This window comes from Melanerpes formicivorus, unplaced genomic scaffold, assembly GCF_026170545.1.
Source record: "Melanerpes formicivorus ecotype bairdi unplaced genomic scaffold, bMelFor1.0.p_v2 SCAF_558, whole genome shotgun sequence".
In the NCBI taxonomy this organism is placed as follows: Eukaryota; Metazoa; Chordata; class Aves; order Piciformes; family Picidae; genus Melanerpes; species Melanerpes formicivorus.
The window spans coordinates 74,445-87,191 of NW_027142910.1; the positions used below are offsets into that span (position 1 = coordinate 74,445).

A 12,747-nucleotide genomic window follows, 5' to 3' on the forward strand; every position below is an offset into this window, starting at 1 on the left:
TTGGTTGGTTTGTTTGTTTCTTCAGAGTGCATTTGTAGCCTAAGGAAACACTGTCAAATAAACCTGTCCTGTGCTTTTTAGATTAAATAAGGAAGGGGTTTCATGTGGGAATGTCAGAGGGGCTGTTTAGATCTTTCAGTCCTCTTTCACTTCTTAATCTGTGTTGCTTGAGATAAGGAATTATATGCTCCAGACTTTATAAATTGGCACATTTTAATATTTATTCTTGGCGTTTTTGCCCTCTGATGTGAATCTGTGCTCCACATATTAATCTTCTCTAAGCATGTTTGACTTTAATGGACTTGTGTTCTGCTTCAGTGATTATTCAAAAGATAGCTATCTACAAATATGGAGCTTTCTGAACAATAACACATCAGACTGCTCACACTCGTGCATAACTAAGTTTGATCATAACCTCACTTGACACCAGTGGTGTTATTCCATGATTCTGCTTGCACAGATACTTTGTCTCCTTACTCTTTTGATTCAGCCATCTATTTGTATAAATAAAGAAAACATCTCGTACTGTCAGAAACTATTAGGTGGCTAAACCAGATTCAAAATACTGATTAGATGAAGCTTACAAAAAAGATGTCTGTAAGTTTGAGCTCTCCAGAACTGCTATTCTGTTTGATTTGATTTTTAAACCTGTTAGGTCTAAAGCCAGAATGTAATTGATTTGAAAGACTTAATGGGGGAAATCTTTGAGGGTCAGGAAATTATCTTCCTAGTTTAGCAATCAAGTGTGCAATTCTTTGAAAAGATTTTCACACAGAACTCAGCTGTGGCAGTTTCTCTTTGCATCTCATTTAATTAACTGAGAGAAGCATTTGAAATGTTGTATTATTAGTTGTTATTTATTTGGTACCATTGTAGTTATCTGCATTCACTCATCTGGGCAGTTTCATACCTATGGCCTGAAACTTGTGAGTTCAGTCTACTTCTGGCTGAATTTGTTCTATATAATACAACTGTATTACAGGTGGTATTACTCAATGTAATGTAATAGTAATGTTTATATTACAGTAATGTAATAGTCACCCTAAGCTTCACAGATTGTGTATAGGAAGAAAGTCTTGTCTACGTGGCTTCCACTCATCTGAGTAGAAAAAAAACATCAAGTTTTGTGATTTCTAGGTTGTTTTATACACACAATTCCACCAGATCTCCACAATTTCTGTTACACAGAGACATTATCAGTGCAGTATATTTACTGGTTGCTCTTTTCTACGTTGTTTGTGTACACTTAGTATAATGTTTTGGAAAACATTTGCTCAGCATGATACTTCATTTTATCAAACACAACAATATGGAGACTGAAATATGTCAGTGTTTTTTATTATTATTGGATGATTGTCATGTAATACTACAGTTAAAAGGGGACCGTATAAATGTAAGATGTCTGTTGTTTTTGCTTTGTGTAATTCACTGTATTTCTTTCTCTTTAGGCTGTGCTGAGTCCTCTTATAGCAATTGCACTGAAAATATCTCAGATTCATGAGAGGACAGGGCGAAAGGGACCCACTGTCATCACCTGAAGCCACAGAAGATTGTTAAACCAGGGCCAAAAGAGGAACAGCAAGGAAAAGACAGGACCTTGCTGAAACACATTATTAATTTGTGCCTTGTATGATTAAAACAAGTTTTCTTGGGGATAGAAGTAGGGTGGGAAGAAAAAAACAATATAATATCGAGCATATTCATTTGCATTGATCTCCAAATACAATAGTGTGCTGACTTTGTTTTGCCTGCAATCCCTTTATTTCCAATAACAGTATAACCAAAGAAAGAGTCCTTAACTGCCAATTGTTGGCAGCAGTGAGACTGAAAGGACAACTGCTCGGTTTTGAATGCTTTGATAAAAGTTGGGGAAATTTCAGTTAGGGAGAGAGAGGGAGGCCTTGCAAAGCAAAGACGTGCCTGTGGAATATTGTTCGGGATCCGTGTCACACTCTTGTTGATCTATGAAGATGTATACTGAGCATGTCTGAGGCATAAGGGCTGAATACTAAGCTTTGCAAAGGGTGTAATTTCCTCACCTGACACACTCCTCCTCTCTGGTCTGTCCCATTGCTCACACATGCACACTCACAGCAGTGTTGTGTACACACTTGCACATGCTCCCAAAGAAGAGACTAAGCTGTAACCCCTGATTTTAAAGCATATCAATGTGACTTGTGCTTTTAGAGTTTCCTGATTTTTTTGACTGTTTGGGTTTTGTTGTGGGTTTTTTTTTCCTTTTTTTTTTTTTTTCTTTCTTCTCCCTCCAAAGGAAGGCAGTTGTGCCATAGAAGCTGTTTGTGTCCTTCCAGCAATGTGTTGGGTGTGGGATCTGGCTGTCTTTTGCAATCTTCCTCATGTCAGCATGATATTGGTGCTTACTGTGTTTGACAGTTAATCACTGCAAGTTCAGGAGTATTTCACCAAGGGGTTATTACAGAAGTTTTTCAAACTCTTTGGAGTACTTGGGCTTCACTTTACCACAAGGCCTAAGTGAAGTGTGTAGGAAAGAGGGAATGAAAACAAATGCGAATGAATTGAATAGAACCTTCTGAGTCACCAGCTGGATACAGTTTCTGCTAGATTCTTTGTAACAGCAGATCATGGAGTAAAAATATGGGATGTACAAAAGGAGAAGAGACCCCCTGGCACAGGTCTGAGAAGGATATTGGGGATATGAACATCAGCATTTTTCTGCTTGTGAAACAATACTGCAGTTCTACCTACAATACTGTGGTCTGAAGAAGAAGAACACAAACATATTATGCATGTGATTTGTTTGAAAGCTTTGCTTCCTTGGGAACAGTGTGGTCACTTGTATCCTTTGTCAAGGTGGCTTTGTGCAACTTTCCTCTTTGCAGCGTGTTTCAGTTCCTTGTGGTTGTCAAACTTCAGTACAGTTTATATAGTATTTCAACGAAATAAAATTGTTTTGTTTTCTTTCAGCACTTAGTCAAAAAATTGCTATGGCACATGGTGCACAATAAAGAGTAATGCTGTATTTCTGTCTTAATACATGTTTGTGGACAAGACACACTGCACTTTCAAGCATCCTAATAAAACTGCCTTTAATACAATTACATTATTTACTTAATGGACTCTGTGCAAATCAGATAATAATGTTCTCACATAGTGTACTTCCTTTTAATTAATTTCCCATAAACTAAAAGATAATTTTAGGGTTTAGTTCATTTTATAAAGATTTTTTTTTTTATACAGCCATGGTATTCTGACACAGTTTGAACATCCACTATTGAACTTAAGAATATTCATCTTTACAAGACCCTTATGTTTAGGAAGGATGGTGGCTTGCTAGAGCATGTCCAGAGAAGGGCAACGAAGTTGGTGAGGGGTTTGGAACACAAGCCCTGTGAGGAGAGATTGAGGGAGCTGGGGTTGCTTAGCCTGGAGATGAAGAGACTCAGGGGTTATCTTCCTGCTGTCTACAACTACCTGAAGGGAGGTTGTGGACAGGCAGAGGTTGGTCTCTTCTCCCAGGCAACCAGTACCAGAACAAGAGGACACAGTCTCAGGCTGCACCAGGGGAGGTTTAGGCTGGAGGTTAGGAGGAAGTTTTACACAGAGAGAGTGATTGCCCATTGGAATGGGCTGCCCGAGGAGGTGGTGGAGTCACCATCACTGGAGGTGTTCAGGAGGAGACTTAATGGGGTGCTTGGTTGCATGGTTTAGTTGATTAGGTGGTGTTGGATGATAGGTTGGACAGAATGATCTTGAAGGTCTCTTCCAACCTGGTCTGGTGTGTTCTATTCTAGTCTATTCTAGTCTAGTCTAGTCTAGTCTAGTCTATTCTTTCATTTTTCTTGTAGATGAGACTCCATTACATGCAGAACAGGAAACTCTTTAAGTAATGGATCTTATCACAGTATCACAGTATCATTATGTATCAGAGCATCATAGATTGGTCTGGGGTGGAAGGGATCTTAAAAGGTCATCTGGTCCAACTGCTTCTGCAATCAGCAGGGGCATCCTCAACTAGGTCAGATTGCCCAGAGCCCTGTCAAGCCTCATTTTGAATATCTCTAGGGATGGGGCCCCAACCACCTCCCTGGGCACCCTGTTCCAGTGTTCTGCTGCCCTCATAGTGAAGAATTTGTTCCTAACATTCAATCTAAATCTGCTATTCTCTAATTTGTGGCCATTGCCCCTCATACTGTCACCACAGGCCCTTGTAAACAGTCTTTTTCTATCCTTCTTGTAGTTCCCCTTCACGTACTGGAAGGCTGCTACTAGGTCTCCCTGGAGGCTTCTCTTCTCCAGGCTGAACAACCCTAGCTCCCTCAGCCTGTCCTTGTAAGAGAGGTACTTCAATACCCTGATCATTTTCATGGCACTCCTCTGGACCCTCTCCATCAGGCCCATATCCTTCCCATATTGAGGGCTCCAGAGCTGGATGCAGTACTCGAGGAGAGGTCTCATTAGAGAAGAGTGGCAGAATCACCTCTCTGTATCTGCTAGCAATGCACCTTTTGATGCAGCCCAGGATGTGATTGGCCTTCTGGGCTGCAAGTGCACACTGTCTGCTCATGTCCAAGCATAGACCCCCTGGATTGTGACTGTTCAAATTACTAGGCTGCATGAAAGGTTCTGAAAGGGATTCCAGAAACATCTAAAATCTCATATGCATTCTCCAACAGTAAAATAATTTTTGATCACATGGTGAACTAGGTAGTTATAATACTAAGTATCTCATTTGCCAGACTTCTAGGACTGAGACTTGCACTTTGAAAAGTAAGTCATGCTGAAGCCAGCTGTCTTCCAAGATGCAGTGGGAAGACTCATGAGGACAAATCAGAACTGTGAAGAAGCACACTTGTGTTTTTATCAGATAGTCACAGAGCACTAACTGCAGTAGATGTCAATCTTCTCTCCTGAAGGCAGTTGCTGTGAACAAAAGATATATTTTTAAATCTCAGTGCTCACTTTGTCCTGGGCTTCAGAAAAAAATGGCTATATCTCTGTACTGAAGTGAAGAAAAAGGCTGTTTGAGTATGGTTTTGGATATCTGTCAAACAGCAAACTTCCAGAACTTTTCTAACTCCAAATCCATTTATCATCCTATTTTCATGATCACTGGTAATACTGATCACATAATCACAAAATGTTGGGGGTTGAAAGGGATGTCCAGAGGCCATTGAGTCTAATGCTCCTGCCAAAAATGCATCACCTCGGGGAGGCTGCACAGGAATGCATCCAGGCACATTTTGGAAGTCTTCAGAGGAGACTCTACAACCTTTCTGGGCAGGCTGTTTGAGTGCTCTGTCACCCTCATCATCTCCTTGTGCTGAGGTGGAATGTCCTCTAGTTGTACCTGTTCTTGTCACAGAGTCACAGAAGCATTCAGCTTGGAAAAGATCCTCAGGATCACCAAGTCCAACCTATCACCCTACTCTACAAGGTTCACCCTTAAACTATATTCCCAAGCACCATGTCTGAACAACCTTTAAACACATCCAGGGTTGGTGACTCAACCACCTCCTTGGGCAGCACATTCCAATGCCTGACCACTCTTTCTGTGATTTTTTTTTCCTAATGACCAGTCTAAACCTATCCAGTCACAGCTTGAGGCTGCTCCCTCTTGTTCTATCACTAATTACCTGTGACAAGAGACCAGCACCAGCCTCTCCACAACATCCTTTGAGGTAGTTGTAGAGAGCAATGAGGTCTCCCCTCAGCCTTCTCTTTTTCAAACTAAACAGCCCCAGCTCCTTCAGTTGCTCTTCATAAGATTTATTCTCCAGGCACTTTACCAGCTTCATTGCCCTCCTCTGCACTCATTCCAGCACCTCCACATCTCTTGTATTGAGGTGCCCAAAACTGAAGACAATACCTGAGGTGTGGCCTTGCCACTGGCTTTCTTGGCTGCCTGGGCACACTGCTTGCTCATATTTGTTGCTTCTCAATTAGAACCTCCAGGTCCCTTGCTGCCAGACAACTTTCCAGCCACACTTCCAAGCCTGTAGCATTGCTTGGGGTAGTTGTGACCCAAGTGCAGGACCTGGCACTTGGCCTTGTTGAAGCTCATGCCATTAACATTGGCCCATTGATCCAATCTATCCAAGTCTCTCTTTAGCGCCTCCCTACCCTTGTGCAGATCAACACTCCCACCCAACTTGGTGTCAGCTGTGAACTTATTGATAACACACTCTATGTCTTCATCAAGGTCATCAATAAAGGTGTTAAACAGAAGTTGTCCCAACACTGAGCCCTGAAGAACACCACATGTGACTGGCTGCCAGCTGGATTTGTAACTCAGCAGCTGGATTGTCCTATCACTGGGCACCACTGAAAAGAGATAATCATCTTGATCACCATCAGGTATTTATAGACATTAATAAGATCCCCTCACAGCCTTGTCTTCTCAAGACTAAACAGCCCCAGGTCTCCCAGTCTGTCTTCATAGGAGAGATATTCAAATCCCACTATCATTCTCATAGTTCTCCATTGGACTCTCTTCAGTGGATCCCTTTCTGTCTTGAATTTGGGAACCTAAAACTGAATATGGTATTCTGATCTGGTCTCACAAGGGCAGAGTAGAGGGGAAGGAGAACCACCCTAGACCTGCTGGATACACTTTTCTTAATGCTGTTGGCCCTTTTGACCACAAGGGCTCATTGCTGTCCCACGGAGAACTTGCTGTCCACTAGGACTCCAAGGTCTTTCTCCATGGAGCTGGTATTCTGGAAGGATGACCCCTAGTCTGTACTGGTGCCTCATGTTATTCCTTCCCAAGTGCAGGCCTCTGTGCTTGTCCTTCAACTTTAACTTCATGAGGTTTGTATTTGCCCGTCTCTCCAGCCTGTCCAGATCTTGTTGGATGGCAGTACAACCCTCAGGTGTGTCAGCCATGCCTCCACCCCCCCTACAAGGATGTTATGCTGAAATCAAGGTAGACGATACTCACTGCGCTCTCTTCATCTATCCATTTGGTCATGCTTTTGCAGAAGGCTATCATATTAGTCACACAAGATTTCCCCCTAGTGAATCCATGTTGGCTACTCTTGATAACCTTCTTTTCTTTCATGTGATTAGAGATGGCCTCCATAATGAGCTGCTCCATCACCTTCCTAGGGGTGGAGGTGAGGCTGACAGGCCTGTAGTTGCCCAGGTCTTCCTTCTTGTCCTTTTTGAAGACTGGAGTTACACTAGCCCTTTTCCAGTCCTCAAGACACCTCCCTTGTTCTCCATGATTTTTCAAAAATGATGGAGTGGTACAGCAACAATATGCCTCAGCACTGGTGGATGCATCCCCTCAGGGTCCACGGACTTGTGTCATTTTTCATTCCATCCAAGCAGTCTCTAACCCAATCCACACTGACCAGTGGAGAATCTTTCTCCTTCCATTTTTGCTCTTAATTCCAATGTCCAAGATTCCTGAGGGCTTGTCTTAGCAGTGAAGACTGAGAACAGAAGACATTCAGTAATTTGGCCATCTCTTCATTGTATGTCACCTCCTTTAACAATGGACTCACCTTTTCCTATTCTTTCTTTTACTACTACTGTTTCAAAGAAGGCCTTTTTGTTATCCCTAGCCAGTTTTGGTTCCAAGACAGCCTTGGCCTTCCTTATTGCATCTCAGCATGCTTTGACAGTTCTATAATCCTCCCAACTGTGCAGACCATTTGTCCACTTATTGTAGACTTCCCTCTTTCATTTGAACTTTTCTAGCAGCTCCTTGCATATCCATGCAGGTTTCCTGCCTCCTCTACTAGATTTTTTTCCCCAAGAGTATACATCTTGAGCTTGGGGGCGGTGGTGTTTGATAACTAACCAGCTCTCTTAGACCCTATTCCATAGGACACTTTAAAGTAGTTCTTTGAATAGGACAGTTACCCCACTTAAAGTCTTAAAGTTTTATTATTTGCCCTGCTCCTTTCCCTAACAATAAAAAAGAGAGTGAGCTCAGACTCCACCTCCCCAACTGCAACAACATCTCTTGGGTGTTTGACACTTCAGCCTGCATTGCTCAGAATAGCATAGGGATATATATGATGCAGCTCAAATCATTACAAACATCCACTGCTCTCCCATCATCCACTGAGCCAGTCATCTCAAGGTAGAGCGTCATCAATTAAGCATCATTTCCACATCATCAATCTATGCTGACTACTCCCATCTACCCTCTTGTCCTCCGTGGATTCAGCAAATGTTTCCAGCATTATTTGCTCGATTGCCTTCTCAGGAACTGAGATGATTCTGATCAGCCTGTAATTCCCCAAAACTTCCATCTGTTCATGACTTGGGTGACACTTGCTCTCTTCCAGTCTTCAGGAACTTCTCCCAGTCACCACAGAGTTTTTGAAAGATAACAGAGAGTGGCTATGTGATGGCATGGCCCAGCTTCTCAACCACCATGTACTTATCCCAAGTCATCCCCTCTACTTGGGTATATACATTTTTTTAAAGTAATGTGATTCCTAATGTGATCCTGTGCTATTGAGGGTAGGTCTTCTTTGCTCCAGACTTTTTCTCTGGTCTTGAGGGCCTATGATTCCTGAAGGCTGGTTTTGCTAGTAAAGATGGAGACAAAGTAACCATTGAGCACTTTGGCTTTTTCCACTTGCTCTTTCATATAGTATACCTATAGAAACTACTTGTTTCCCTTCACATTCCTTACCAGGTTGAACTCCAGGTAGCCTCTGGCTTTTCTAATGCTATCCCTGCAAGACTGGACAGTGTCTATTGTCGTACAGATGTTCAAATCACCCTCAGCATAACTTCCAGGACAAGATGTAAGCAGGTGAAGATGTTTATTACGTTATACAGCGAAGGTATATAGTCTTTTTGAAAGCATAGGTGTCACATCTTAATTGGCTATTTTCTACTGGTATGCGTGTAATTAAGGCATACAATAGGCTGAAATAACAAAACAATATTTTAACACATCCAATCAAACTCTACCTAGATTTTCTCTTTCAGTTACAAGGTATTTACATTCTTCTCTGAGCCACAGCCTAAACATATCCTTCTCTAACTAAAGCAAAGGAAATCTTCCCCTGCATTTCACCCTTTTTGGTTTTCTAACAAGAACACAATATTAATCAAACTTTCTAACATTTTTCTCATACATAAAAGCAAAAAGGGTGAAATTAGCAATATAACAAAAGCAATTAATAAAATCAGCAATCCATTTTTGATAAGAGATTTTACCCATCTAGGTAAGATCCATACATCAAAGATCTTCTTCAATCCAAAAAAAAGTCTGGGATTCATGCAACACATTCCATCAAACTCTTCTCACCCATGTCCATGGACAAGTAACAAGAAATCTATGGCAGCCCCATTCTGTAAAGTGGCATGTCTAATAGATTGATGTTCAGTAGCCAAATCTCTGATGTGATATTGTTTTGTTTTGCTAACCAACAACTCATTCTATTTAGCTGCATAAGTGCTTTTGCAGCAGCTGCTCCAGGAATAAAGATGCTAGCTACTATTATTTCCCCTTTATTCCACAAATCTGTCATCCCTACAAATACTATTCATAATGAGGCTTCTCCTGTGTTTGTGAGAGGCCAACTGGGTATGGTTTAATATCATACTAATATTAGGTGTTAACAGAGTAAGGCGTCCCACAGAGCAAGGTCCTCCTATCATCCTAGCGAGCAAGCCAGGCCAAGCTGGATCTCCACAGACAAGAAAAATTCCAAGGGCTACTTTTCTAGGCCAATCAGTACTTGACACTCCTTTACCTTTTTATTTCCTAAAAGTAACCTTACACCACATGGAACAATTTCTAAAAATAGGATTTGCTGGAGTAATATATCTCGTGTCCAGATATTTTTCCTATGTTTCTTTGGACCCATTATTTCTATATAACTGAAGTAGGTGCATGATGGCATTTTGACACTACCTAAGATTTCTATTTCTTGTGGTTCTACATTGATCTAACCAGATAATTATTCCACATATCCATTTCTTCAACGTACATTGTCATATTATTTTTACATTTTAGTTTGGGCAATTGTGAAGTTACTTCCTTTACTATCTCTGAGGGATCTTCTCCCAGGCAGCCAGCACCAGAACAAGAGGACACAATCTCAGGCTGCGCCAGGGGAAGTTCAGGCTGGAGGTCAGGAGGAAGTTTTACACAGAGAGAGTGATTGCCCATTGGAATGGACTGCCCGGGGAGGTGGTGGAGTCGCTGTCACTGGAGGTGTTCAGGAGGAGACTTGACAGGGTGCTTGGTGCCATGGGTTAGTTGATTAGGTGGTGTTGGGTGATAGGTTGGACGTGATGATCTTGAAGGTCTCTTCCAACCTGGTCTATTCTATTCTATTCTATTCTATTCTATTCTAGTCTAGTCTAGTCTAGTCTAGTCTAGTCTAGTCTAGTCTAGTCTAGTCTATTCTATTCGGATTGCTACCAGACATGTATGAAATGGTTGTTCTGGCTGTGCCATGGAGGCACAAAAACTAGTCTGATTCAAGGCCTTAACTAAGGTTCCCCATATATTGTTATTGGTCCATGGAATTCATTTAGAAGGGTGGTACTCAGTTAATGGATAACTAATTGTTATGGTAATTATTGCAGAGAGTATTGGAAGCTTCATCATTCTCTGATCTCAGGAATCTTGTGTTGCTTCCTGAGAAGGTTTGGTAAGGGCTGGTCAAACACCTCATGCTGGGATCCACTTGGGTCCTGAATCTGTTAAAACACAAACGTATCCCTTTCCCTATGTTAATAAATCATAAGGGCCTTCCCATTTACCATCACACAGAGACTTTATGTAGACCTTGGCTTTCTGGGGAACTTGAGAGATCTTTGGACTGCAGTGAAGCAAAATGAGAATGAATTTCTGCTTCTGTAAGAGAAAGAAAATTTAATTGGTTGATAGGTTGGACGTGATGATCTTGAAGGTCTCTATTCTATTCTATTCTATTCTATTCTATTCTATTCTATTCTATTCTATTCTATTCTATTCTATTCTATTCTATTCTATTCTATTCTGCTTTATTGAGTCTGTTCTGAGGAGTTTCCCCAACCATTCCCCCTTTTTGTTTTTCTAACAATTCTTTTAATGTACAGTGAGTGCATTCCACAGTTGCTTGACCTGTAGGGGAATGTGGGATACCAGTTAAATGTGTTATGCCCCATTGTTTTACAAGTTGTTGAGTTTTCTGATAGATCCAGGACCATTATGGGATTTGAGAGTGTGAGGAACTCCTAATACTGCAAGCAGATCTCTGAAGAGTCTAATTTCTGCTCTGTTAACTTTGATCCCAATTTGATCGCCCTCTCAGGATTCCAGCTCCCCCATCTCACAGTTGCCACAGCAAAGGCCTTTGCATGCCCCCTCATTTGTTCTGGTGTATGTATTAGGACAGCTGCCCACCTTTTTTGGTGCTTGTGGTGGATTGAAGTTTCCCCAGCATTAACTTTTAAGCCCTGACCAACTCAGTTAGAAGCAAAGGAAGATGTAGTTACAAGCAAAACCTACACTCTACAATGGAATGCAATTAATATGTACAAAATATACAGTATTAACAATATCATACAGATATTTACAATTAGCAAATAACAAGGAAACCCCCCTGGTCCAAAAGACCAGTGAAGCAACTCCACTGCCCCCCAGCAAAACCTCCCCCACCTCCTCCTGTACCTAAGAGAGAAAAAAAAGCTGGGAGAAAGCAGTGTTAGTTTTTATCTCAAGGTCAGCCAGAAGTGTTGTTATCTTCTGGGCAAAGCAGAACAGCCAAGATCAGAGGAGAATAGAGAAGGAATGGGAATGGAAGTGAAATGTGAAGAATTGTTATGACACAGCTCCTTTTAGCCCAGACATTTATCCAATTAATTTGTTTAGAATAATCTTTTGTTTTCCTTTTTGCACCCAATAGTGATTTATTTATAATTTTCTACTTCTCTGCTCGAAATCTACATCATAATTTTAAAGGCATAGCCTAAAACTACCACAACTCTTCAATCACCCGTGTCAGGAAGTTGTTGTCAAGGCACTAAAAGAATCCACTCTGTTCTGAAGCCTCAGACTGACCTGTTCATATCCTCCAAGCCAAAGAAAATTCCTTTTAATCTAAAACTTTCAGCTGCTTTTTTTGGCAAAGATTACTTAATTCATGCTAATAAAATTGATCAAAAGGAAACTGTTTAAAAGCTTTTGCTGTTTTAAGATTCTTGAATTTTTTAAGCTAATTGCCCACACCATTTTCAAAGTAGTCCATAGCTAGATTGTTTATTAGCTGAAAAGACAAACAGGAAAACTGATAGTATGATGTAAAATATTAGATATTGATGAACAACCAAACCTTCACTTACAGTCAAAGTTGTAGGTCCAAATCTGAGTGAACCTTCTTGAAATTTTTCTTGTAATCCAGAATTATGGGTGGCAGTGGCCTGGCCTGGACACAAATTTGCCTCAGGGACGTTTTGTGTAAGGCACAAAAGTTGTAAGATATAAAGGGTAAATCTAAGCCTGTCCTCTTTATGGCACTTGCTACCAAACCACAGGGCCAAGAAATAGGATATAGAACCCTTTTTACTTCCTACAAACTCAACATGCAGTGGAAATAAGGGCTTTTAGACGCAATTCAGAGGAGTCAGAGGAGGTTTTTCCTCCTTCATTTGTTAGTTCCCTCTGAGGAACTGTGGGCATAACCTAGATGTTTAGCAGCTAGGAACTGTATTGCATTCTGTGCTTTGCCTCAATCAGGGACACCTTGTGTCATATAAGCAAATAAAGGCATTTGTTTTAAATACAAAATTTATTCATTAATT

At 41.1% G+C, this 12,747-nt stretch overlaps 1 protein-coding gene across 1 annotated transcript in view; it reads left to right on the top strand.

Moving 5' to 3' along the window:
* LOC137460365 (phosphoglucomutase-like protein 5) overlaps nt 1–3,077 on the top strand; it is a gene marked incomplete at its 5' end in the record, with an annotated part of 77,229 nt that extends 74,152 nt beyond the window's left edge. Inside the window, one exon of the mRNA XM_068170751.1 lies at nt 1,449–3,077. Coding sequence (XP_068026852.1) covers nt 1,449–1,538 — 90 coding nt within the window. The remainder of the gene's footprint in view (nt 1–1,448) is intronic.
* Between the last annotated feature and the right edge of the window lie 9,670 nt (nt 3,078–12,747).